The sequence below is a fragment of the Strigops habroptila genome, chromosome 10 (assembly GCF_004027225.2).
Source record: "Strigops habroptila isolate Jane chromosome 10, bStrHab1.2.pri, whole genome shotgun sequence".
Lineage (NCBI taxonomy): Eukaryota > Metazoa > Chordata > Aves > Psittaciformes > Psittacidae > Strigops > Strigops habroptila.
This window is the reverse complement of record NC_046359.1, coordinates 17,973,064-17,999,885: the sequence shown is the minus strand read 5'-3', so window position 1 is coordinate 17,999,885 and position 26,822 is coordinate 17,973,064. Positions and strand designations below refer to the sequence as shown.

General features: G+C 39.9%; 2 protein-coding genes across 8 annotated transcripts in view; one reads left to right on the top strand and one right to left on the bottom strand.

The window, feature by feature from the left end:
• GREM2 (gremlin 2, DAN family BMP antagonist) overlaps positions 1 to 8,503 on the top strand; it is a 39,171-nt gene extending 30,668 nt beyond the window's left edge. Inside the window, exon 2 of the mRNA XM_030499652.1 lies at positions 5,746 to 8,503. Within this exon, the coding sequence (XP_030355512.1) occupies positions 5,747 to 6,250 (504 nt within the window). The 5' untranslated portion in view covers position 5,746 and the 3' untranslated portion in view covers positions 6,251 to 8,503. The remainder of the gene's footprint in view (positions 1 to 5,745) is intronic.
• A 4,564-nt stretch (positions 8,504 to 13,067) lies between these two features.
• The window catches only part of FMN2 (formin 2), a 155,518-nt gene continuing 141,763 nt past the window's right edge, over positions 13,068 to 26,822 (bottom strand). For all 7 annotated transcript variants that reach the window (XM_030499644.1, XM_030499649.1, XM_030499648.1 and 4 more), the window contains 2 exons: positions 15,380 to 15,461; positions 13,068 to 13,875 (listed from right to left, as the gene is read on the bottom strand). In XM_030499644.1, coding sequence (XP_030355504.1) covers positions 13,849 to 13,875; positions 15,380 to 15,461 — 109 coding nt within the window. In that variant the 3' untranslated portion in view covers positions 13,068 to 13,848. The remainder of the gene's footprint in view (positions 13,876 to 15,379; positions 15,462 to 26,822) is intronic.

Below are 26,822 nucleotides of genomic sequence, written 5' to 3'. Positions count from 1 at the left end.
TGAGGTGTCCAGCCTGCAGGCAGACCTTTCCTGTCTCCTTCAAAGCTCCGTGATGTTCCCTGTGCACATGCTTGGGCCTCGCTGGGAGAAGGGTTTTGGTGCAAGGCGGAGGGAAGGATGGATCTCCTTGATGGGAGGGAGAGGGAAGGATGGAGAGGAGGAAGGATCTCCATCTAAGCCAGCCAGTGAGTGTACGAGGAGTTTATTAAGTCTGAAGGAAATGTTTTCTCCCTCTACCACCAGCTGCTAGGGCTGTGATGCAACAAAACAGCTTTCTCTCAAATCACTATAGAAGGTTCTTAGAGGGCAAGAATGGAAAAACTTCTGCTTGTAATGTCATTAATTATTGTTTTTTAAACAATTATTCCCTTCGGTGTTGCATGCAGTGGTTTTAAAAAGTGATTCTTAGTCTTCCTAGTACATGGTAGCTCTTCATTACTGCTAAAATGCAGAGATTTTGTGTCCGAGTATCTGAATAACACATTCTAGCTGCAGTACTGGGTTTTCTGAGTTTTTTTAAGTTTGGTTCCCCCCTGCCTCCTACATGTTTTGTTTTCGTCGCTGGCCTGAGTCTTGGCAATTTAATAATGAGAATATATTAATGATGGAATGATTTACTAAGAGGTTCATGGCTCCACAAAAAGAAAGATACAGTACAGTGTTTGGTTATTGCTGATGTTGTTGAGACACAGGAGAAATAGTTTCCAAATGATACTTTAAAGGGAGAAGTTAGCACCAAATGCCTCCCTTGCACAAAGATGCCTGATTTGTGTAGTCTTTATGTGAACATCGTACCATTAAAATCATGCCTAACCATTAATAAATTAAATAAATAGCATTTTTGGCTTCCTGGTAGAGAATCTGATATTTCCTGGCTTCCCACATCTGTTGCTAAAGCCAAGTTTTAGTTCTTTGAAAAGTTACTGCCTGGCTTGTCTTCAAGGAACGCTTCTTGTGTCCCATCTTAAATGCCGAGAACTAACCTTGTACACCATGTTCTTACATTAATATACATAGGGCTGGTTTATACAGATTGTTTTTTAACTTGTGAAAGTAGGTGGGGAATAGAAAAGATTTTGTTAGCAGGGATTCTCACAGTCAGCTGAATAGCTAATCCCAAAGGAGAGCTTTCGTGTCTATGAATTTTGCAGGATGGAAGCCGGAAAAAAGTGATGCAGGTGGTCAAATGTGTCCCTGTATGTGCCATGCCACAGAACTGTACCTAATTTAATCTAGTTTATAATGTCTGCCTTTTGCTGATAGTTGCAGAGAAACCATTTTCTAAGGCAAACTCTTCAGCTGTTCATTAAACTCAAAATTTTCAAAGAGTAGAGCATCTCTGAATTTGATTATCATCTTCCTAGGGTGAATCCGTCCTGTGACTAAGCAGGTAGGCCTTCAAGTTCCATGGTAAGAAAAGTTTTGCAGGTTTGGGTTTTTTTTTAAACCATTGTCTGTGGCTCTATTTCTGAACCCTTGCCAGGCAGGCTTGGTGAAGAGGAGATGATTGCGTCATACCTATATCAGAGTTGGATGCTTCCAGGAATGCTGATAATGCAGAGTGCTTTGTAGGTGTTGCATGTTAAAACAAACACATGGGTCTCACACCTGCTGATTTCCTGAGCAGCTAACATAAAATATCACTGCAATCTTCCAGTTACATCCTCCTCTCTTTCTATCCACCTGCAACCCTGAAATAGCCTGATCTACAAAACAGGAATTCCTAGTAAGAAACTACATCTTGAGCTGAGAAACTGGGCACGCCTTTGAAAACCAGAGGAAATGGTGGACCAGTCACTCAGCATAGATGGGTGCTGCCATTACCTCGTGATCTGTCTTTCAGACCATAGCACTGACTTCTGCACTGGGGGACTTCTCCAGAAATGATGCACTTGAATTCTGAGGTCAAATCCAATACTCCATTTTCCAGAGAAGTGCCCTAACCACAAAACTATAGGCTATTTTGGGGGTTACACTACTGCCTGTCCTGCTCCGGAGCTGGATTGCTTTCAAGAATGCATGAGTTATAGGGCCAGAAGATTGGTATGCAAGAGGGAGCCTGCCTTGGTAGATATTTTATATGTTACACAGTAATTGGATACAAAGAAGAAATAAAGCTAAGGGCAGACACAGTGATCCTGGGTCTTTCCTTCCCAGCTGAGTGCCCCAACCTCACCAGATTGCAGAGCTGGATATTGCCTCCTTGGCCAAGGAGTTTTTACTCTCCTTTGTGTACCTGATATCCCAGCTCCAGCATGATGAGTTTGGTGAGTTTATGAGCTCATGCTTGATGCTGATTTTGTTATCTCAAAGAGATAAAAGCTTAGCATGTGAAATCTAAATGCAGCTAGGCCTTGTTTGGTATCTAGTCTGTGATTAGGTTCCCCAGCTCACACACAGGAAAAAAGCGATGGGGGGACCTGGCAGCAGCTGGCAACAGTGCTTGAAGAAGTTGGAAACTTTTACATGGGAGCTCCCGCCGGCTCTGCCATAGGGAGTCCCCCGTGCAGAAGGAATGATGGGCCCAGGCTGGCATTTGTGCAAGTTTTAGAGTCATTGGTCTCTTGAGGCAGTTCTTGCTTGCTTGGTCTCAGCCACATGCTGTTCAATTCTGTGACATCTAAGTAGGACAGAACTATCCTGTTCTTGCCAGAAGCCAGATTCTTCTCCAGTACGTTTTGCATTTCCTCTCATCCCACTCTGTCTGCAGACAGACAACATTCCCCATGTTGCTTTGCATTCAGACTAAGTTTACAAAATACTCTGTTTCTCTAAGAATGCTTAGGTTCCTCTTCTCTGTGCATGTGAGCACCAAAAATACATGTAGTCCTTGGCATGTTGTTGGCACCAGGTGACCTTGTTTGCACCCTTACTTGCTTGAATAGGGGATCTATGTGCCAGGGCTTAGAAAAGGGTGATTTGCAGGCTAGTAAGGGGCAGCCCTGTGATTAGAAATTCCACGATCTGACAGAATGCACGTTTGACCTGCTAGTGTAAAATAGATTGTTATTCTATTATGTAAACATTTTAAAGTCCAGGTTTGATAAGGATCGGTGACAGAAATAGGTGGTGCATTGCTACTTGTCTGTAAAAGTACTTGCTAATGTGGACTGCAGCATTTGGTTTCTAACATTACAATAGTGGCTTTGATTAACAATGCTTTATTAGTTATAAACATAGACTTACTGAATAAATCCTACTTACTCTGTTGAATGGCTCTCCATGCCTACATAAAACTATTTCAGTAATTAGAAAGCTACTGTAATATTTCTCTATATTGTAGACTTTGAGCTGTTAGCTCTCTGTCAGCTTTCATGAATTCCTACATAGGATTTCTACGTGATCCCATCCTTGACACTAAAGGGAAATGGTTTCAACTTGCATTTTGTGATGAGAAAGGACAGGTGTGGTAGGACAGGGTTTCCTAAAGAAAAGAGGAAGGGTTGAGGAAAACAGTGTGTGTCTCCTCCTGATGTGCCTCTGGACCTGAACCGTCCTCTTCCCAGCCAGGATCAGAGAAGACTGGAGCAGCCCTATCCCTGCTGAAAAGGACCAAATTCCCTCCCTGAAGGAGTTATCACATTGCTTTGTGGGCTTGTGTTTCAAGAGAAGAATAGAAGAGTATGCATGAGGACTGTTGGCGTAAAGCATCTTGTGAAGAGCTCACCTCTGTCTTTCTCTAAAAGGAGCACGCTTGTAACGCCTGAGTTTTTTTCTCCCCTTTCTATATAAAACACAAAGCAGTGGGGGTCAGTTGTTTTATCTACTACTGAAATGCAGCCATCGGTGCAGAATACCATGAGAACAGTTTGAAAGGAAGCGTGGAACACTATATTCAACTGAAACTAATTACCTGATTAGGTTTTGGCCTAGCTGTGTGGGTTGACATCCAGTGGTCTTGGCGACAATACCTGCGAGCAAAGCCAAGTCTAGTCTTGCTTCATTTAAAGACTCTGGACAAAACTTCTGGACTTGTGTGCTGAATGCTAAGCAGTGTGAAAATAGGCCACTGATTTAAAGTACCCATGGCTACAGTGGGTGTCAGTGGGCAGATGAATGACCTTATTTGGGATTTAGAAATACTGGCTTCCACCTAAAGCTGTTTCTGGTAAAATTCAACTGTGCATCACAACACCTTCCATTCATGGCCATAGGATTAGCACTTTCCCTCAGCCTTCAAGCTTCTCTCCTTAGAAATTTAGTCAGAGTCTGACACTGAGATCTCATAAACTTAGACAATCACCTTAATGTATGTTATCTCACCTTGTCTGCTGCAGTAGTTCCTTCTCTTTATCTCCACAGGGGTTAAATACTTTTGGTCTGCTTTGTTAGGTGAGAATTATTTGTTACTGCTGTTACCCTTTTTGGGAAATAGCATGTTTTCATGTTAGGAGTACTTATGCAGCATTTCAAGTGTCTATAATGTTAGACATGTCTGTATTTACCAGTGTGACAGTATTTTTTTTGTCTTGGCATCTCTTTAAAGGGAAAAAAACAAATCATTGCTTGGTAGGATTTGAAGCTTTACTGGGAAGAGAGGGTGAGTCTTTCATCTGTATGCTATTATACAAATACAGTCCGTTAAAAACAAAGGTGAACAGAGCACTTTTTAAAAAAGACCTGAAGTGTTCTTGCCTTCAAATGGGAAGTTTCTGGGCTGCACCCACTTCTGGCACCCTGGAGACCCTCTGTTTTCCCTTCCCAGGGAGAATGGTGTGAAATGAACTGTCGAATGAGTTGTGGCAGTTCACTGGTGAGCATTGACTTCATGAGGAAATTTAGTACATTTACTCTGATATCCTAGAAGCGCATCGAAACACATTACTAAAATGAATTGGACAAATAGTTGATGGAAATCCAAGAGCTTGGTAAGAGATGCTCCCCAGAACAAGAAATCCTAATAGACAACCATAGGAAAAAATATTTTTGCCAACTGGCTGACTATTTTAACTTAGCAACTGGCTTATGCTTTACCCTATTCCTTAACATCTAAAATAAATATTGAATTCTCTCCTGTTTACAAACCTTCTTAAGCCATTTGCCTAAGGGGCGTTGCAGTAATGAAGTCCTCAAAGTTGTGCTTAAGCATTTCCTCTTACTGCAAGAATAAATCCATCAAGTTTTCAGCCTCCCACAAAGACAACAAACACAAGCCTGTAAAAGTGCCATAAAAGCCCCAAGAAACTTCAGAAACAATTTAAAACAATAAAAATAGGCTTTTGGACACCTCTCGCTACTTCTGTGTAGAACGAGGCTGGGCAGGGACTCGGACTGAAGAGGGAGATGGGAATTCACCTTGTGTAACCTGGTATTCCCTTCCCCTTTCCCCTGCTGTCCCCAAATCAGCTGTCACAGTATTGGCAGGAGTCTCTTGAGCCTTCACTAGCCAGGAGTTTGCCCAGCTGTTTGGCCTAGGATTTCACAGAGTAGGAGGGAACTTTTCTGGCTGAAGCCTCTGTAAAATCACTGCTTCAGTGATCAAAGCAGCAGTGTCCCTATGGGGGAAAAGCAAGTAGTTGGAGAGCTTGGGGGTGGGGGGGGAGTGGGGGAGGAGGGGGAGCCTGGCATCCTCATGATAAATAATCACGCTAGAATAGAGCTAATCTCCCAGGAAGAGTGGTGGGATTACAAAGGCAGTAAAATCTCCACTACTTCTAAAAGCATGCGTAAAGTTCAGCTCCATTGCAGCTCTGTGGTTTGAAAATGTATCATCTCCCCTAACAGCTACTTGTGTTGCTGTTGCAGGATGATTTGGAAATTTGCCGTATCCGTTTTTCTGATGGCAGCACTGGTTCGAGTAACAGACACCAGGAAAAACCGTCCTGCAGGCGCCATTCCCTCCCCTTACAAAGACAGCAGCAACCACTCGGAGCGGAGGCAGCAGCTGAACAAGGAGGTATTGGCCTCCAGCCAGGAGGCCCTCGTGGTCACCGAAAGGAAGTACCTCAAGAGCGACTGGTGCAAGACGCAGCCCCTGCGGCAGACTGTCAGTGAGGAGGGCTGCATAAGCCGCACCATCATCAATCGCTTTTGCTATGGGCAGTGCAATTCCTTCTACATACCACGGCATGTGAAAAAGGAGGAGGAGTCCTTCCAGTCCTGTGCTTTCTGCAAGCCACACAAGGTCACCTCTTCAACCGTGCAGCTGGAGTGCCCGGAGCTGGACCCACCTTTCCGACTCAAGAAAATTCAGAAGGTCAAGCAGTGCCGGTGCATGTCTGTGAATCTTAACAACTCGGGCAAACTGTGAGAGCAGGCATGTAGCTACTGCTTGGTCTTGCCCCCATCAGATTTACTGCTGCCTCTCCTCCTCCACTGAGCAGACTGTCCATTTTGTTGGTTTGTTGCTTCGTTTCCTTTTTTTTTGTGTGTTTTGTTTTCTTTCAGGAGGCATCTCTCCAGCAAGGAAAGGCTCCTTGTTGCTTGCCTACTGGAATAGTGCTTTTTAATGGGCTCTGTTAGGCACTTCACCATAAAGTTTCATTGTATTTCCAATATAATCTGGCAGTTGGATCTTCTGGAGTGGAGCAGGCTCACAGAAGTTGGGATTGATCATCTTAAGTGACCAATTGGCTGAATCCAGCACTAAATGTTTCCACTGTGTGGAGTAAAGCCCTCTGCCCTACACTCCACTCCCCTCCAAAAGACAAGAACACCTTTCCTGTGCTTTGGTCTGGAGCTTGTTGCTCCCACTTGGAAATAACTGAAGTGCTGCCCAGGACTGGGGGATGCAGATGAGGGAGCGTAACATGCAAAAAGCAAGTGAGACTCTTCGATGAGGCTCATCTCCTTAAGACAACTTTAATTGTGCAATGACAAACGTTTCCGGCTTGGTGTCTGAATGGCAGATAAGAAGTGAGGGGAAGAGGGCGAGGAGCTGGGTCAGCCACTGCGAACACAGAGCAGACGGAGGGTGGGTTCTGATGCTGTTGTGGTTAGAGTATATCGAACACGTGGTCTCTGCAGCAGTGTTTATTTTGTAACCTAGCTATAGTAAACAGCTGTTTAAAGTATTATAGACCTAGCCATGTATGTTTTTCTTGTGGCAGAATATGCCAGAGGTTAGAATATGTTGACTAAGGGACTCAGATGCTAGGTCAGCTGCCTGGCTTAAAATGGTCATGGTTTAACTAGGCTTTCAGTAGGTTTTTGTGTGCTAGATACGTGTCCCCCTTACTCCAAGAAGGACAACATCCATTTATGACCTTTATTTATGCCTGTTCAGACCGAGGAAGGTGGAAGGGTAGTGGGAGAGGAGCTGAGAACACTTAAAGGAACGATGTTTCCCTTAAGGTGTAAAAGCACTGTCGCACAAAGGACAAAATTTGGTCATTGCTGGATTGAATACAAAAGCTGCATCAGTGTCATCAGGTTTTGGGAGTGGTGTCTCTCCCATGGTTCGAAATCATGTTAATGTGCTAGTGTGAAAGGACAAACCCATCAGTCAGTGCTGCTGGAATGGGTCACAGCTGTAGGAAGCAGGGAGAGTAAGCTGTAATTGCTACAGTACTGGTGGTCCACTCAGTTTTTGAGTCCTACAAAATCAGTGTTGGTGAACACTTGAAGTTCATTTTAAATCATACTATGTTGTTATTCAGTTGATGGAGTTTAGCATGTCCCGTTTATCCCATTTGTTACAGTTCTGATCTGTATTAGTCCCAGCTGCATTAAAATCCTATGCCTGAAAACAAATGAGCCCCTTCTCCCAAACCAAGGCCTGTGCGTGCTCAATTGTCTGAAGCTTACAAATTAAAAATGACATGCTGACTCCCTGATGCATGTCTCACAGCTCAGCATCTGCAGCTAGTGAAACCAGCTTGCTGTGGGAGCGCTTTCCCTCCAGCCCCTTCACATGTAGCTGCTTGAAGGGGTTAATGTGTTTAGCACTGTCACCAGCTAAGGGCTCAGCGCCACAGGTCTCTATTATGTGGGACAGGCTGCTCTAAGAGGCTTTCAAGACTGAGCTCCAGCAGAGCTCACCAAGCCATTTGTGGGGATTGGCATGGGCGGGATGAGGTTGGGCAGGTCTGTTAGCCCTATTACATGAACAGCCATGGCTTTTCTACTGCGATCTTTCAGTGTGTCAGAAGTGCACAGGGAAACGCCTCACGCAGGGATTGCCTTAGAGGCTGCTGCTGTTGCACTGCCAGTGTTGTACCAGCCACCAAATGGGCACCATTCTGTCTAGGCTTAAGTGTTGAGGGTGGGGGGAAGGTGGCAATAGCTGAAGTCTACTAAGATTACAGGGATCTCAGTCTCCACTTGAAAGAGATGAACTAAAAGGCATTTTGTAGAAAGAAAAGCACCCTAGTAACTTCAGTTAGGAAAAATGTGCAAGAATCTTTACCTTTAAGCTATGCCCTGCTTGGGTTTTTCACCAGTTTGCAATATGAATATGCTGCAGCTTAAAGCTCCTTCTAGGAGCTGTGTTTATGTAAAAACTGAGTTGAGCTTGTAATGGTTAAAACTGTATTTAATTCTTGTTTTATAAGTAAGTGAAAACAAAAAAAAATGAAGAAATGCTTTAAGTAAGTATAACGTAATTATTTTATAGGTCTACTGTTAAATTATAGATTAAATAATAAAGCTACTTTAGGGTTATATGGCATCCAGGTCTATGGGCTTTGCTTCAACACCTTGTGTCCAACTGCTCTCTAAGCAGTATATACTCCAGCTTCCTTTTGATCTTACCAGATACAGGTAAATGATGTCTCAACCTGACAGCTTGAGAATATGGAGCTAGTTCTTTCCTTGTCCCCCACTCCCCTCAAAAGTACCTGCAAGGCAAGAGGGAAAAATAAAATGCACTAATCTTGATTCTGGAGTTGATTCTGCATGCACAAATTCTGTTTTTTTGGTTAACTGACAAGAAGACAACCAAAGCTCCATCACTGGCTGAGCTGCTGGCACCATTTGTGGTAAGAGAAACAACTAGTACCCTGACCAAAGTGGTTTTGCTTAAAATACAGCAAGAAAGATCCTTATGTAACTGGCATCAAACTACACGGTGGGGGGGGAGAGTAAAACTTAAGATATAGCTGAGCTTTAATGGTTGCTCTCTTGGCTGAGTGCACCATGTGCCTCACCAAAGGTAGGGTAGTGTTTTTGGTTTGTTTGGGTTTTTTTTTTGTTTGTTTGTTTTTTTTTCTTTCCAACCCAGGGAAAAGATAGTTGCAAAATAACCTTGAAGGAAGACACTACTGAGGAGAGGTAGTTTTTTCACACTGCAGAATGAGCCTCCATGTGACCAGGAGGGATGCCTGTCATAGGTCTTGAAAGAGGCAGGAGGAACTAGATCACAACTAGCATGGGAGGGTGGGAGGGTTTTGTCCTTTATGGCACTGTAACTGATGCTTACAGGAGCCCTTTGCTCTCTTCCCCAACTCTTGACCAAGTCCTCTCACAGTTCAGCAATTCAATGAGTTTGGATACATGGAGGTTTTGTTGGTTTTTTGTTTTGGGAGTTCTGGTTTTGTGTGTGTTGGGTTTTGTTGGGTTTTTTTGTGGCTGTTGGTTTTGAGAATTAGCTGTGCTTTAGCTACCTAAGCAGGATTAGGTGCTCAGAACTTGAAAGTGCCTATGCCAGTCAGCTCAAAAGGAGCTCAGGCAGCCATCTCCAACACCTCTGTCTCTAAGCACTTCTCCTGCTTTGCAGGTACATTTGTTGCCCAGCACCCACCTGAACTTCTGTTTGTGGCACAGCCTAGACTCCAGCTCCAGCTCTCCCAGCTTCTTGTTGCCTGAACTGCTGAACTGTACCAGAGGCATAAACTGCAATTCGAAAACCTCCCCCTTGTGGAAGCAATCTAAGAGCAAGGCAAGTCTCAGAGTAGATTAGAAAACCTTTAGGGTCAGATAGATGCAGTATTTCGTAAAGTAGAGTGGTGCTGTGGGACAGGGGAAGGAGTAGGACAGTAAATGTTAAGCTCTATTACCTTGGAACCGCCATTTTGGCAGGGCCCCAATTTGGGGTGAGAAATGAAGTTTCTAAGAGCTTAAGTTTGAGCTGCAGATGGGAATAAATGAGAAAACAGCAGTGACTGAACAGGGACCCTTTATCTTCAGAGAGACCTCATTTTTTTGAGGGAATGGACAGTCGATGCCTTCACAGGTAGGTTGGCTGAATATCAGGTACAGCATAGGTACAGATGGTTCTGTCATAAGCAAGCAAATGGCTTGGAAAACCTGTTATGTGACGAGAATCCCACTTGATTGATGTGTGGCAGACCTGAATGGTGTGAGGCATGGTTTTCTTTCTCCTTATCTGTTCACGCTACCTTCAGAAAAAGTTAGCTCCATCAGTTTTTCACTTGTTCTGTGCATAGCAGTAACTTTTAAGTAGCTTAAGTAACTTGGTACAAACTTGGCTTTTCTTATTAACCTAGACTATGCAACAAAATAATTGCAATGCAGAGACTTGCTATAGCTTCTCTTAATGAAATTAATAACTGCTTCCAACTTTTTAAGCTGATCACTGAAAAACTGGGCAAGAAAAAAATCTCTGTCTGTGGAAGTTGTCACTAATTGTATTCCTACTGCCACTGTTGGTTAACACTTCAAAGTTTTGGAAATGCTTTGGGATGATGAAAGGTGCTACAAAAGCTTCTAACCACTACTGTGTCATGACACATGACAAAGTACGATGCTTCTGAAAGGCTTTAATTTGGAAGCAAAACAACATGAATCTTCTCAGCTCCTCATAAAAACCCCAGACTGATATTCTCCATAAGTAATATCTGCTGTTCAGGTATGAAAGTCCTTATTTAGCTGCTGCATTTGTTTAAGTAATAGTAGTGATATGTGATGTTGGTGATCAAAAGGTTCAGAATTTTGTCTGTGAGAACTGTTGTAGGGCTACAGCCGACTCAAGGTGTAGTATGCCTGATGTTGCAATAAACAGGGAGAGGGGACCACTGGGGTGTTCAACCTCTTTAAAACACACCCAGAGAAACAGAAGAACATTAGTCCAGAATTCTGTAAAAAAGATGAGCATGCCACTGGAAAAAAGAGCAGTAGTGAATCTTTTATGCTGGGAATCCACTCTGAAAGTGCTGTGGGTCGACATTAGTGCTGTGAATCGTGGACGACTTTACTCTGTATGGAAGTTAGAAAACAGGCTGGAGAGAAGCTACAAGAGAGCAAGAGAGACATGTTCAACCAAATAGGTTGTGTCTTAATAAAATGGAAGAGGAAATACGTGTAGCAGCTTGTATCTTCAGATTATAACACAGTACCACCAGCTGCAGTCAGCCTTTGACACTGTTCTTCAGAAAGAGGGGTTTGCAAATGACTTTTAGCATCAATGCTGCAGTGAAAAGGGTAGTATGTCTGTATGTGACAGTCCTACCAGGTTGATGGACAACACTTTAATGATATAAAACATATATGTATGTATGTGTATATATATATATAAAGGCATTATAATATGCAGATAATACCTTTTTAGTGCATGTTTTTGCCCTAATAGCAATTCCTTGAGACTGTTACGTTAGGCAGGGTTAGTAGGAACAAGTTACAAACCTGAGCCAAATGCACTACTGGAAGGCATGCACAAGCCAGAGGAACAAGTGAAACAGTCTGACTGGGTGAAGGACTCTGAAGCTCCTTGCTACCACCACCTGGGGAAAAGGTAATATATCCACATAACTGGGAATTACTGTCACTATGCTTCCAAAAGGCAAGGAAAGAGAAGCCCTGTTTCCACTAATGCCTTCACAAAAGTTTTTCCTTAATCACAGGAGCTTGAATGGGATGTGGTGCTAGCAAACCCTCATAGTAAAGAGAGAAGGCAGTTATTTCATTATTATTCCTTTTATTTTCATATAAATTAACATTCTAAAAAAATTGAAATAGAAACACTAAATACAGTATTGCACGTAGTGATCTTTGTTAGATGATCTATTATTTCATTTAGTATAGTAATATACATACTGTAGGTACCGAAGGAAACGGGAAGGCTACAAATGAAAACATGCTACTGTATTCTTGCACTTAGGAGCAAAGTTAAGAGGAGAAGACTATTGTTTACATAAATACAAACATGGATTTGAATCAGTGCCATTAAAATAGCTTTATTTTTTAAAGTTTTTTCCATAAGTTACTTTTAACAGCAAATAATCTCTTCACTTCCCATCAACACAAAATTTTAGAACTCCATTCTTGGTAATTTATATCCCTGCTAGAAATTATTAGAAGTACAGATTTTCACATAGTTTTGTCAGCAACAGGAGACTTGCTTTTCACATAGTGAAAAACCCCATCTTTTCTAGTGCTTGGTATATGTGAAGAGTAACAGATTCCTGAGGTCATATTTCACACTTCCTTTTGCGACACCCTGTAGGGTATATTAGCCTCTGGACAGCTATGAATGACTCTTGATGTGCTAGATTAAACAGGGAATAATGCAACCCAGCTGATTAGAGCTCATTTCCCTTACCCTGGTGTCTTTCAGGCTCCAAGGTTGTGAGCATGTGTCCAATTCAGGTGCATGCACACACCTCCCTCCTCTTTCAGGAAAAGTGTGCTTTGAAAGAAAAATATTGTCAATTGGGCTGATTGGTTTGGGGCTCTTAAATTAGGACTGGAGGAAGGGATTGTTACCAGTTGAGCATATCAAAAGTGATCTAGTAAATTCAGGATTGCAAGTAGGAATTAAGCATGTGGTCTAAAATGGAAGCCCTAAGTCATAGATTTCAATCATTAACCTCCTAGTCAGGGACACTGAAAGCCTGGAGGAAAAGTCTGCAATTCTGTTAAATATGAAATTGATGTCAGTTGGTTGGTAGTCTATGTTCTGTCACTAGAATCAGCTACTTTTCCATAAATGTCAGTCCCCATGTGCATCTTTTAATGGCTCTCTAAAGGAGTTTTAAATTACTGTAAAGCTAATTTCAAAAGGGAAGTCATGTACATGTGGCCAAAAGCCTGTCTGTCTTAAGTGATCAGCAGTTAAAACTATACTATACCTTCTAATGTTCATGTAAAAGTATTAGCTGCTTTATATATTAACAAGCTATAATAGTCAAATCTCTCTCATACTCTTTATCATACTTCTGTGCTTTTCTGTATTTTCCTGCTTTTCACTTACTCTTTTTTTTTTTTTTTTTTTTTTCCCCTAAATGCTGGATTTCTGACCCCCATACCGCCTGACATTCACTATCTGGCAAAAGATGAAATAAAAGTATGCTGTCTTATCGATTTTAAAGATAGTTACAGTAAACATCTTGTTCCACAAATATTTAGTCATGGAGGGCAACCAAACAAGTTGGGAAAGCATTGATTATACTGTATAAACAGCACTTAACGATTCAAAATACAAACTACAAATGCCAACATGAAACGGATACAAACAATTCACTAGGAGTAACATTTCTTTCCCTAATCTAAGTGCAGTGCCATGAAGTATTTGTGTTAGACAGATGTTGCCAGCAGGAATGGAAATGTTTTACTGTATCGAGTAGCATTCTTATGAAGTTCAACTTAATGCTTCAGCATGTTCAGAATTGATGTAGATGCCAGTTTTTATGCATGCTGGCTTGGGCTTTTTGTAATATACCATACACTTTACAAAATATCATTTTTGACTGGCAAAGGAGATACAGAGTACAGGGAAGGTGTTTCAAGTCCATACCTAGTCTATTGCTGGGCACTCCATTAAAGTGATTACATTCGTGAATGAATGTACAATAACACACCAATTGGTGGAAAAATCTAGAGAACAAAAAGCAAATTTAAAAAGGTCAAGAAAGCAAATGATCGGGATGATGTAGTTTCCTTCCCCCTCACTCCCCACCCAGAGGCATGTTGAGTTTTGGTAACCAGGTAACAATGGCTTTTGCTTTTCTTCTCTCAGATTTTCATACTTATCTTTGCTTTCTGAAAAATAAAATAAATTAAAAAGGCAGAAAATTGAGTACACATAAAACCACCTCAGAAAATATGAAGGGCACGGAAAGATACAGGCTAATGTTTAATTATACTTACTGTACTAAGTATAAATAAAGTACTTTGTGAAGTCTTATACTAAGTATAAGACTTCACAAATAAATTTCCTTTGAAGCTGGAAATGAAGTAGACTGCAGCTACAGGCTGCTTGTGAAATATATTTGTTTACTTTCCTTTCCACTCTGTCAAATTTTCAGTAACACTGAAAATCCCAGTTTCAGTGCAAATAATAATCATACAGGAATAATTAAGCCTATAGTTATTTCGTAAAAAAAAAAAAACAACAAACCAACTCTCAGTTTCTTTACATATGGCAACATGTAGATGAGATGGAGAAATCCAAATCAGTGTTAGCTTTGTTATTTTAAAAATGACATCTTGATGTGGTTTCAAATAGAATTGATAAGATAAAATCTAGTTTATCATTCCTAACCAAGCTACTCCTCTATTTACATTTCTTGAGGCACTAACCACAGCCAACTGTCCTTAAATACTCAGAATAAGAAACAATAAATGCAGCATTATTTCTTCTTGTGTCAGATTCGAATGCAGTAAATTACCACCTGTTTCACTTCAAGGATGTCTCACAGTAATATAGCCATGACTAGAAATGGCTATATTAAATAGTGCCTTGGGGGGGTTAGACAAGGACATAGACACATGAAACAATCTTCTGTTATAGTATTTTACAAGTCTAATTGATGGCAGTTGCTACTGGTATAATTTAAATATGAGATGCCAAATTAATTTTTCACTGGAGGAATATTAATTTTCTTTAAAATCAGCTTCAAAATCAGCTCCTACCAATGCTTAGACAATAATAGTGAGAAAGTTTCACTGAATGACTAGAATTGCTCCTCTGCTGTTATGAAAGTTATATGTCTGTTTTCAGAAGAACAGTGAGAACACAGTATTCTCTTTTTCTAGGATTTCTATTCCAAACAAGTCCAGATCAGTGGAAGAGAAGCCACTAGTAGTTGATATAGGGATCCAACTTGGAAAAATATATACCTATCACAATTCTTCTTTGCATTTTGTAACTGTAGAAAAGAGAGTGAATACAGACTGAATAAGCTTGGAAGACTGGAGCTTCCTTTCTGTCTTCTAGGTCCATCCCACACCAATACTGGGATGCAGATAGATTGGCGGGGAGGAGAGGAGGCCCCCAGGAGGGGAACAGGGAGGGAGGAGAGGGGGACAATAACGTGCTTTTCTTGCTTGTGCTATTTCTATTTTGTGGAGTAGTCGTCATAGGCAGCATTCAAGTTTGCTAATCTAACACCTTTTATGAAAATTTTAGACATAAAAAAAAGAGAAAGAAAAACCCCACAGGAAAAAATAGTACATCATTAGAAACATACATACCTATAAAATGCAAAGAGAGAAAGGTAGCATGAGTGATGAGAACAAAAACATTGCTACAATTTTTACTTACAATTCCAGAGTCATGTTTTGGTCTTATATTGTATAGCGACTTCCCCTTTTTCTGCCTGCAGACTTCCTCTGCTTCTTTAACTCTGAAGAGAGACAAAATTTATAAATATCCCTGTAGAACAAAAATATTTCCAAATACAGTATATAGCTTACAAGTCCCGGCCTGAGGACACAAGTGGATAACTTTATTCCCATATTTTCATTAGCATGTTCCACAAAATAGTGCTTGCACTCTGGCTGTTGTTGCCATACCATCAGACTCTGGCACTTACAAGGACAGTCATAATCAATTGCAGAGCCTTCATCTATTCCCTACCTCAGTAATAACCGTTTAAACATAGTTACCCACCAGCCTATCTTTCCCTTTCACTCAATTTTGTTTGTATTTAAAATGGCAAAATAGCTTAACCTCAATTTCCAGTCTTCACTCTCTAACTTAAAATAAAAATGGAAAATTAACATAGAATATGCAGTTTACAACCAAGGTGGTGCACACCACTGCACACTTCTCTTGCTTTTCAAAGCTGAGGGTGAGCAGCAAGGCTTACATGGCCACTGGGGATGAATGCACTTGGGCTGCCTGGAAGTAAAGAGAGGAGCAGGTTCCAGAAGTGAGTGTGCTTCCTGACTTGGCAAATGGTACCAAATTAGGGCCTTGTGAAATGTCAGCAAATGCCACATTTCTGATAAGTGTCCTTTTAGTCATGCAGGTAGAGAACAAACTGTGAAAGACAGAGGGCTATACTCAGATGGGGAGTCTGCCAGAATTAGTCTGGTGTATTCCATGGCACAGTGTAAAATGTTTCTTTACCATCTTTACTCATTTTGTAGATCAACCTTACAAACACACACGGTTATTGAAACATTGATAATACAGATTGAATTATGAATTCTCTGAGCTTCAAAGACGTACATAGAATCCTTTCTATATGACAGCATTAAAATGTGTGAGGTGTATTTTTATTTCTTTTTTATGACAGATGAGAATATTATTTATAAATAAGAAAGTAGAAAATAAAAATGTAAGTCCTATATTGGCTTGTTCTTGCCAACAATATAGACTTTAGATGGCACTTACTCTGCCTTTTCATTGTTATCTAACAGTGGAAAAAAGAAAAGAAATGACAGTAAAATGATATTAAAGAAATGATATATCCTTGGCTGGTTCCTTGCGGTTCATCTCCAGACCACTTGCATGTCTGCTATTTCGCTGAGGCAAAGTGAGAATCTGACTTTGTGTTATTATTATTCTTAAATATTTTTTGTGTGTGTGGTAAGGGCCAGATTTTGAAAATAAGACTCCAGCTGGGTCTGCTAAGCACATTAAAAAAACCCCACCGTTGCATTCATCTCTCCTTTATCCAACTTCACCAGACACACCCTATTCTTTTCATAAGTTTCAAATTGATACTTTCAAAAATTAATTTAAACATCAGTTCTTTTCAAGCACTTCCAACAAGCTGCTCTCTTCATTTGATGGCCCTATATTTTATTAATGGAGGAAGACCTTTACGTGCACAGGTAGGGGAAAAAATATTTTGAAACCTTTTATTTTGAAGCTGTAACACTTTCTATCTGACTGCAAATCAGATAGACTGCTGCAGCATAATATAGAACAAAAATGTCAAACAGCAAAGTAATTCACCTTTAAAATGTATTTAAATAGATTCAGTAAAAGTGTCAGCCAAAATGTGGTGGTAGCTTTAAATAGATGCGTATGGAAATGATACAAGATGCAGTAAAATTCAAAGACACTTTCTTTTTCCTAAAAATGCCACCTTTTCTCTGCTTCATGTTTACTTACATCCAAAGGAGGTGTCAGACACATTCCAACCCATCAAAAGCCACTCTTACAAAGACAGATATAAAATGTCATGTCTATCATATAATTTCCTTTTTTTCCAATACAGCTATAACTGGCTTCTTTCACTGATAGAAATTATTTAGATAAAAAATAAAATGTTCCTTAGGAGGAAATTAGTATCAAATCCCAGGGGCTGTACAAGCACTATCAAGCTTATCAAAATGACTGTTTCATAGAAGAAACGTAATATATGCAGGTATTCAGACTACTTGGCATGACAGCATATGTAACACACAAAAATATTTACCAAACCAGTTCACAGAGATCCAGATGTTATTCTCAGGAAATGTTAGGGAATCTTTAGTTCCAGTCTTTGTCCCATCTAAATATGCCCTTCCAGGATAGATTATCCACTGCTTGTCTAACATCCTGGGTCATAAGACAGCACAGCTCTCTGTGAGTCTCACTTTAATTCATAACAGAAATCCTCATGCAGAACGTAAACATTGATAATGCAGTGATAGGGCTGATTTTCTAAAAAGCAGGTCCCATTAAGTGCCACTGCAAGCGTAACATCTGTAAAAGTTCTGCTTCTACAGGAGAAATAGCTATTTGGAGAAAAGCTGTCTCTGCTTGAAACAGCACAAGGTTAACAACAATTCCACTCTGTGAGAGAGGAAGTCAGGTGAGAGAGGAAGTCAGAACTTCTGGGTCCCTTAGGTTCTTAAAATCATCTTAAAAAAATGATATACAGCCTCCAGGCTGGTAAATGACCACCTCAAGCTTCTGCTACCCATTTGTCTAGGATTATGTAAGAGGTTCTGGTCTCATTCATACGGTTGCGGTCCTCAAGTTTTTGGGAACTTTTGTGAAATTCCTTGGAGTTTGAGCCTATTTATTCATATCGATGGGAATGCAGAAGATGAGAAGCATTACTCCCTAAAGCATTTAAAGGTGAGAACTAGCAGCCACTCAGTTGCAACCATATCACTGACTCACTGTGTGGGTTTGGGACAGTTAGCTGCCTCTTGGCCCCCATCCTGTTCCCTGTGCAGGAAGATTCAAAGTGGTTGGATAGAGATTCACTGAAGCCATGTATACTTCTTCACCAAGAAATGTCCTTGGAAGTGTAAAGAGAGAATCATAGAATCAACTAGGTTGGAAAAAACCTTTAAGATCATCAAGTCCAACCTGGCACACTGATGGCTCAATGTCGGGAGGCTTAGTTTATGATCACGTTAAAACTGGAAGTGTAGAGAACTGTATAAATCTACAGCTGTATCTATAAAAGAAAAGTCATCAGACTGGTGAAATATAAAGGCAATCATTCACCTTCCACAGTGATAAATCTTAAACCAGTGGAACTGATACCAATTTCTGCAGTGTGCAAGTGTTTTTTCTGAACACTGATCATTCAACTAAATTAGGATTTTATTAAACATAAAATTAAAATATTTAATTCTTCTGGAAGAACAAAAGGATGTGTTTTGATATGAACATCAGAACCATTTAAGCTATGAGATCTAGAAAAGCAGATGAACGGTTACCTTTGAATTAAGGGCAACGGTCTTAATTCAGTTAGAGAATAACTTTATTGCCACTGTCGACTTTTTGTCTTAGGTTTTCACCACTGACCCTGAATGCTTCTTCATCTTCCCTTCCATGAAACTAACAAGATCTGGGGAAAATCACCTTGCTTCTATCAGTTCATGCCTGGTTCAAGTTTTATTTCTCACAGTGGTAAATTCCTGCATAACTTCCCTTGCTCAGGCTTTTCCTGCACTACTCCCCACTGACTTCGATGAGACCCTGATCAGTGTGGAGGTGCGAGATAATAATCTAGGACCAAAAGGTTCAAAAGTTGTATGAACAGGAGTGGTTATGTCAGGAAGGCTGGATTAGCTATTCAACTATGGTGAGTTGCTAGAGCTTAATGAAGAAATTAATGGATCTAATTCAATACTGGGAGAAGGGAAGAGGATATTTGGAGAAAACACCACAAAAGCCGTTGTGAACCTCCTAACAGCCACAAAAGGGGAAGCAATTGCAGACAATGACATACTTCCAGGCTCCAGGCCAAAGTGACACTGCTGCTCTGCAAATGCAGAGCACAAAGAGCTCAAAGAGCATGAAACAGTTAAGACGAGGTTCCTAGGAAAGGAGTGGGGATTCAATTGGCAGGACCTGTGTGGAAAGATAGGCTGCCATGGGGAAAGGCTGTGAAAAAAAGAGTCTGAGGAAGGTGGGTGTTCCCCAGTTTCTGAGAATTATGACCTTTAGGCAAAGACAGGCATGTGTATAGATTGATTTATTGTTCTGAAGATCTGTTTTTACCTAAATTATTTAGTTCTATGCTACTTTCTTTTTAGAGGCCCTTTATAGCACTGCTCTCAAGTGCAACCAAATACTCAGAGGCAGGACAGATCCTCAAGGCATGATCTGAGAGTGGGTAAGATGGAGGTGACAAGGGACGTGATGCACTTTTGAAGAAGCCGGGTGGTACAATTAACCTGGTAATTGGGATTGGAGTAATTTGCAAGCTTAGAGAGTGCTAAGTTTCTTTGCTAGACTGATGCTTAAAACTATCATTTCATACTTTTTGACTGCTTCTTAAACTCACTTTCAGTAAACTGACTAGCTCATTAGCTATCAACCTCTGTCCCATCACATGTCAATTCTGGCTTAAAAGTGAGCGTATCAGTTTGATAGAAAAGATAACACTAGCTGCATTACCAATTTTTGCCTGTTACTTCTTTTCCCAAATAATTTATTGATTTTGTCTTAATAAGAACATAATCCCACAAAACCTAGTCTCTTCAGCCTAAACAACTAGAGTGTTGCTTAACTCTCACTTTAGTAACCTGAAGAGCAGAGGTATTAACAGCAGTGGACCCAACATCAGGCCCAGGGCATATTCCATAAACACTTACTGAAAGTGTTCATAACTTGAATCTGGACAAATACCTCTCTTTAAATATTGAATTCAGCTAAAGCATTGCTTGCATTATTTCAGAAAGGATATACTTCCAAAAGAGCCCCAACAATAAGAAAACATGTAGGGAATGTACAACAGTGGACAATCCATGGATCAGTTTAAAAAAAAATAAAAATAAAAAATCTACAAGTGAATGAACAGCCAGTCTCACAGACCCCAAGAATTCAGGTCTCCAAATCTGCTACTTAAGATTCAGAGAGTCTAATCATTGTCACCTGTAACAAAGGAAATAATTGTTTCTTATTTCCATCGTAACAAAAAACAGTTCCCCAGCACTCTCACCTCCTTCTACTTCACATTTATTGAGAGACAAACATATTCAAACTATGACTAAGTTTAAAGAAAGTCTGTAATATGAATAAGCAAGTTACACATTGGCTCACACGCAGGAAAAAGAAACCAGACATCCTTACAAACCCATAAGACGGAGTACCTTTAGCTACCTTCTAGACCAAAGGCCAGCCTGGCCACAACCTTATCAAGGCTTAGAAACTTTCTGTCATCATTCAACCTACGGGGCGGGGGGGGGGGGGGGGGTGGGGGGTGGGGAGCCACATCCGTGCCACTAAACATTAATAATTTTGTCCGAAGTATCTGCGGCAGACAGATTCATTTCCTGCCGGCTCCATCAAGGCTTGGTAGCCTTACACTTCACTATTGAGCACTACAATATGACAAATGTAAGCACAGTGAGAAGACTGGAAGATGATATGCCTATGAGCAGCTCTGCTATTTAAAAAACTTCTGTGATAAACTCAGGCACTACTTTTACAGTTTGACAGTGTAGTTCATGAAACCCAAAAGACATTTCTCTGCAGATATTCTGTATTTTCTAATATAAAACAAAGCTGAGGCAATACTCTTTATACTGCTAAGTGCTTATTATCAAATGACTAAAAGGGGTGTTGCCAAATATTTTATTTAGGTTTGCCTGCGTTAGAAATACTTGTATATAATAAATATAGTACCTTTACAAATAAAAATTAATGAAAAAATCCTCAGGAAAAATATCAAGTGCCAGACATCTTTCAGACTACAGGAGCATAAAGTTCTAAAACTCTTTCTTTGAAAACTCTTCCAAAGCAATACACCTATATTTTATTCTTTGACCCAGTTACTAAAATATCGAAATGATTTTTTTGCTAAGGAGATTCTTCTTAGGGGAAAAAAAAAAAAAAAAAAGTGTTGACATAGATATGATTCAGTAACTGACTGCAAAGACTTTATACAGATAAGAAGCACACTGTAATGTACCTGGTCCCATCAAACTGGCTGATGAAACTAACCTCTGCCTACCAACAAAGAAAGAGATTATGTATTAGACTATCTTGATACCCCTGCCAGCTCCTTGCATGCTTACTTCAAGGACTATGAAGCAGACAATGGCTACCCAAAAGAAGCAGTGATTAATCATACTTTGGCTCCGAGAACCAAGGACAAATAGGTTAAAATGTTTTAATCTGGCCACTTAACACAGAGACTAACCTGTAGCAGGACCCTGAATAAGATCCCTTTTCTGTCAACAGTGTAGAGTACACTTTGGGGAATACATTTCAGATTTTCTTCAGTGTGCATCATGTCAAGTGGGCCTAAAATAAGGTTTCAAGGCCAACCGAAATTGAGGTCAACTGAAATGAAAATGAGGCCTTCCCACTTGCAGTCTTACTGTAATCCACAACACACTTCAAAACACTCCGAAAGAATTTCAATTCAGAAGTATTCATTTTCACTCAGTTCTATCTGGCAATCATATTCTCGATGATCTAGGGATTCTGCTCTTAGCTGTGCAGAGATATACAGATGTGCATAAATACAAAAAAGGATATTGTTGAAATATGTTTTAAAGATGATAACTTCAACATTAAAGAAAGTTTCAACTTGAAAATATAATGATGTAAAGAATTAAACTGTTAAGTGTGGCTGTGATTCAAATAAACTATGAATGTGGATGTACCCACTTAAATACATTACTTGACTTCTGCTATTGAAGAATTCATATTTGTTTCTTGTCAAAGTGATCAGTATTTCAGGCTATACCTGGCTACCTTCAGGCAAGATGGAAATCACTTTCGTACTGACTTTGCATATGAAACTTGAGGTTGCTCTAAGAAAAGATAGTCATCACCTTCCATTGTTTTTTTGGAACTGAAGCCAGCTCTCGAAGCAGGCTGCATTTTGGGCTATTTGGTTAGGAAATTCAACAGGAAATGATAAGGGAAAGGAACAAGACTGGAGGTGAGGTAAAACTGGTAACATAATCAGCAAGCAAAAGAAAGGAAACTTGTGAGTGAACGGAAATGTGAAACTACATGTTTGCTGTAAAACATTTTTAAGCATCAGATGAGGTAAAAGAAGGAAAAAATGCAGTATGCAAAAATGAGAAAAGTCTCAGTGAACAGACTATGTGGAGGAGACTACTATCTTAAAGAGGATATGGAGACATACCCTGGATAGTTGAATTGCTGCATTGGGTATACTGGGGCTACTACATTGTATAATTGATAGCTACGAGATTGGCAGTACAAGCAAAGATGATAATTGAGTGAATAAAAGAAATCACTAGGAAAAAAAAAAAAAGGAAAAAAAAAACCGGGGGGGGGGGGGGGGGGGGGGGAAACACCCACACAAAAAACAACCCAAAACCTAGTAGTCAGCTGGAGAGCCACAGAATTAGAGATCTCCAGTGCAGGAAATGGGAAAATGAGAGGCCTCCAACTTTGCTGCATCAGGTGAAAATAATCATATTAAACATTGCCCTTTCATAGTGATATAATGACTGAAAATGACACACTGCAGACACAGTGAGGCTCTTCCCAAAAATGTGAAACAAAACTCCCTGATATCAGACTATCCCTGTACTCATACCATTAAAAATGCACGCTGCCATGCACTTACACATAATGGATGTTGCCATTATTATGCCAACTCCATGCTCTGGTCAGGCAAACTCTCAGCAACCAAAGAATCTAACATCTTCAGTAGTTCAGGACCAGTCTGTGTTACCGGTAGATTTTAAGTCTGTGAGCATTACAATCTTTTGGGGACTAATATTTTAATGACAAAAGATGCTCATTTGTAAAACATTATAATATTTTACTGCACCTCAAATGCCAAAGTGATCACTTTGCCTGGGAATGAAAACATCACAAGTATAGGAAGTGTAGCACCTCTTGTCAAAAAATCAGGCTGAAATTTTTAGTGGTATTGTATTTTTCACCAGTATGCAAATATCTATTGAGTATGTTGGGCTGATTTTTATCATAGGCAAATGTCATTCTTTTTTCAAGAAGTGATGAACAGGAAAGGGTTAAAATAACTGAAAAGATCACTGTATGGTAGGAATTGTGGTATTGTCACACCCGGCCTGACATTACAGCCATGAAAACAGCCTGCAAAATTCATTATGAGATGATTGGTATCTATCTCCTTTTATGCACAACACACATATTAGGATGCGATGTAACATACCAGCATAGTACAACACAGCACTAAATAAATAAAGACTGCTGAAAAGCCCATCTGCTGTTTTATGTGGGGCATTCTGGAGTTTGGCCTCATGCAAGTCACAAAAATTGGGAAAGAGCACAGATTTTGAACTAGTTTTTTACTAGATTTTTCACACTTTTTAAGTTTACTATTTGTATGCACCAATTGGCTTACAGTTGCAACTGCAAATGGAAAGATTTGTTCCTGCCTTACAAAACACAGTATTACTTAAAAATGTTAAACTGGGATATTTAGAAGTAATTTTTACCAAAGATCCAGATTGAGAAACTTATCTCCAAATGCTTTTATTTTTCACAAACTTTTCTTTCAATAGCAATGCTAAAAATTAAAGTCATGTCTCTCCTCCCCTAACCATAAAATGATGGTGTTTTCATTGAAAAAAAGAGTAGTTGCTGAAAGTGCACAAGGAAGGAAAAAGAAAAAAAAAAGTACTGAAATGTTGAGCAACTTCCCTCAGCTGGACAGAAAATCGTCTCTTTGTGAGGCACTGCCTCAAAGGACTGATCCTAGCTTCTGAATCTTTGGTGTGTTTAGGCCTCTTTTAAGTAGATTTTCCAATTCCTGTAACAGTATTTTCTGATCAGAAAGCTAATTTACTTAAGTTAATTTTTTTAAATACTCCCAAAACCTGAAGATCCTTTTAATTATTCAACTAAAAGTCATGTAAGCTGCATTCTGTGTTGAAATGTCATTATAAGTTGTAAAACCAAGCCTACCGGCATGCAACTCAATTGAGATTAAAGTTCCCAAGTCAGAAAATGTATCTTTCCATAACTACTTACAAACATAATGCTTGGAGCTTTTAGCTGGCATTATAATAGCATGCCAAGCAAAGTGTGACCCCAGTAAACATACTCCACATGTTCATTTCCCTCTCATGTTGCCACTCCACATACATTTTTCTCCTCTTTCCTTCCATCTCCACATTTCTTTGCAAGTGCATACTCCCATGTCCCCCGATTTCTCACTCTCAAGTCTGACTCACTGGTTCCTATTAAAAGCGTTAACAAAATATCCCTTAAATTACTCTAAGAGGACATTGCTCGTGCTGTGGGATTTAATGCCCTCCTCTGCACGCAGAAGTGGCAGCTTACCAATATGCTCCTCACTGTGCAATGTACAGATATCCAATGCCAGACTTTAAATTGCTCAACGGCAAGTTTTAAATCATCCTGCCGAGGAGTCTGTAGGGAGACATACCAGTCTTTCTGCAGAGGGAGATCAATGAGCTGTGGAGACATGCTGGCCAGGAATCTCTCTTTCATCTAGATATACACAGTGTGACACACCAGGTGCCAGCTTAACTGCTATTCTTATGGGAATGGGCAACTTTTATATTTGAGAGATGAGTGCTTTTTTTTTTTGAGCTTATAGATTATTTTTAATGTGTCAAAGATTTATCGTGGGAGTTAAAGGGTTGAATAAAGTCAGCCAAAAGAAATTCTCAAGCTTAGTGTGATGCAAAGATATCAGGGACTGACAGAATTTTACCGTCATGTTGATCCTGTTTATGAACCCTCCTCTGCTGGCATTCCTGATGGAGTCTCTCTGTTCAGCAACATGCCTCTTCATAAAGGCAAGGGCCAGACTGAGCTTATGAGCAACATATACCTTATGTACACACAGGGCGCTTATATCTGTCTCTTTTTCTCTTCTCCTGCCCCTTCCAAAACACAACTTTCTTTCCCCTCTTATGTTTATCTTTGCAAGGTTGCAGGCCTTCTGGAACAGCAAACAATCTGAAGAAATAGAAGCATGTCCAGAGCTGGAGAGCACAAACAAAAGTCGGTATCTCACTCGTACCCAGAGAAAGGAAAGGTGGAGCTGTCACCTTGCAGACATGTTTCTGTCTTATTATTGACCTGTTTCTAGTAAGATCTGAACTGACATCTGAGGCCTAATGATATAGATATTAGCTTTTGACAGCAATAGAACATTTCTTTAAAACATAAAATTTCTGAAAGGACTGCTTTTTGTTACTATAATGAGCAAGGGTATGTTTCATGGTCATAAAGAAAAGGTGAAGTTGTAGTCCTAAAGATGGATCATTGCTGTCCACACCAATATGATATTTTCTGATAAATAACTGTACGTTTAGCTACCAAGGATTCGCAGATTCCGTATTTGATTGGCATGCCCAGCAGTTGCTTAACTTTTTTTCCTCCCCTTCTTCTCCTTCCCCCTCTCCTTTTTTTTCACATTGATCATAACTTTTCAAGACTTCCCTCTGTAGGGTTATATTACTTGTTGCCTCATAAGCTTTTTTATCTTTAAATTCCTAAGACAGGCTATCTTTTCCTGGTTCCAAGGAAAAGAGTAGTGTCCGGCCAACAGTTCTGTAGACCTTTGCTGAATGTCAAGAAGAATTAACATACTTCTTGCTTCACAGAAGTACTAGACTGGAAAACTGCACTTAACATTGAATAGCTCTACTTCCAAAATATAAAGAAATTGGGGTGGGGATGAAATAAAGACAGAGATTTATGAGAAAAGAGTTCATATATTTATGTCACTTTGTACAAGACCCTTGCTCTCACTACAGGAGAAAAAAAAGCATTTGAAGATTGGTGGTGTGATTCCCTGAGTTTTCCTAAGAAGGTGAGACTTTTGCATAGCTGTCACTGCAGCTGTGCGTTATCTGACAATACGTATTTGAGAGCAACATGCATCTCAAGGTATGCAGCAACTGAAATACATGTATAGATAATGAGGATGCTGAACCTGAAGCTTGCAAGATTCAAAATAACACTTGTTTTTTCAAACAGCATTGAAAAAGTATTAGGGGAAAATATGTCAGCTCTTCTTGGCTTCCCTGCTGACCACATGTAAAATGGAAGCTATACTGACAGTTACCTTTGAAGAGTTTTCAAAGAATGAATGCAAAGCATAGACCTATGATGCATAAAATATATAATGAAAGGAAAATGCTAACAACAACATTTTAAAACTCAGAACATGTTCTGTCAGGTTTGGTTATGATTTTCCTTTTTTTTTTTTCTTTTTTTTAAATTGCTTAATTAAAAATAAGTTCTATTACTTTGAAAATTTTCACTTAAAAGGATATGTCTTTAGGATAGACACAGCATTAGAAATTTCAACCTCCACAAAATATTTTTGAGAACTCTATAAATAACCCAG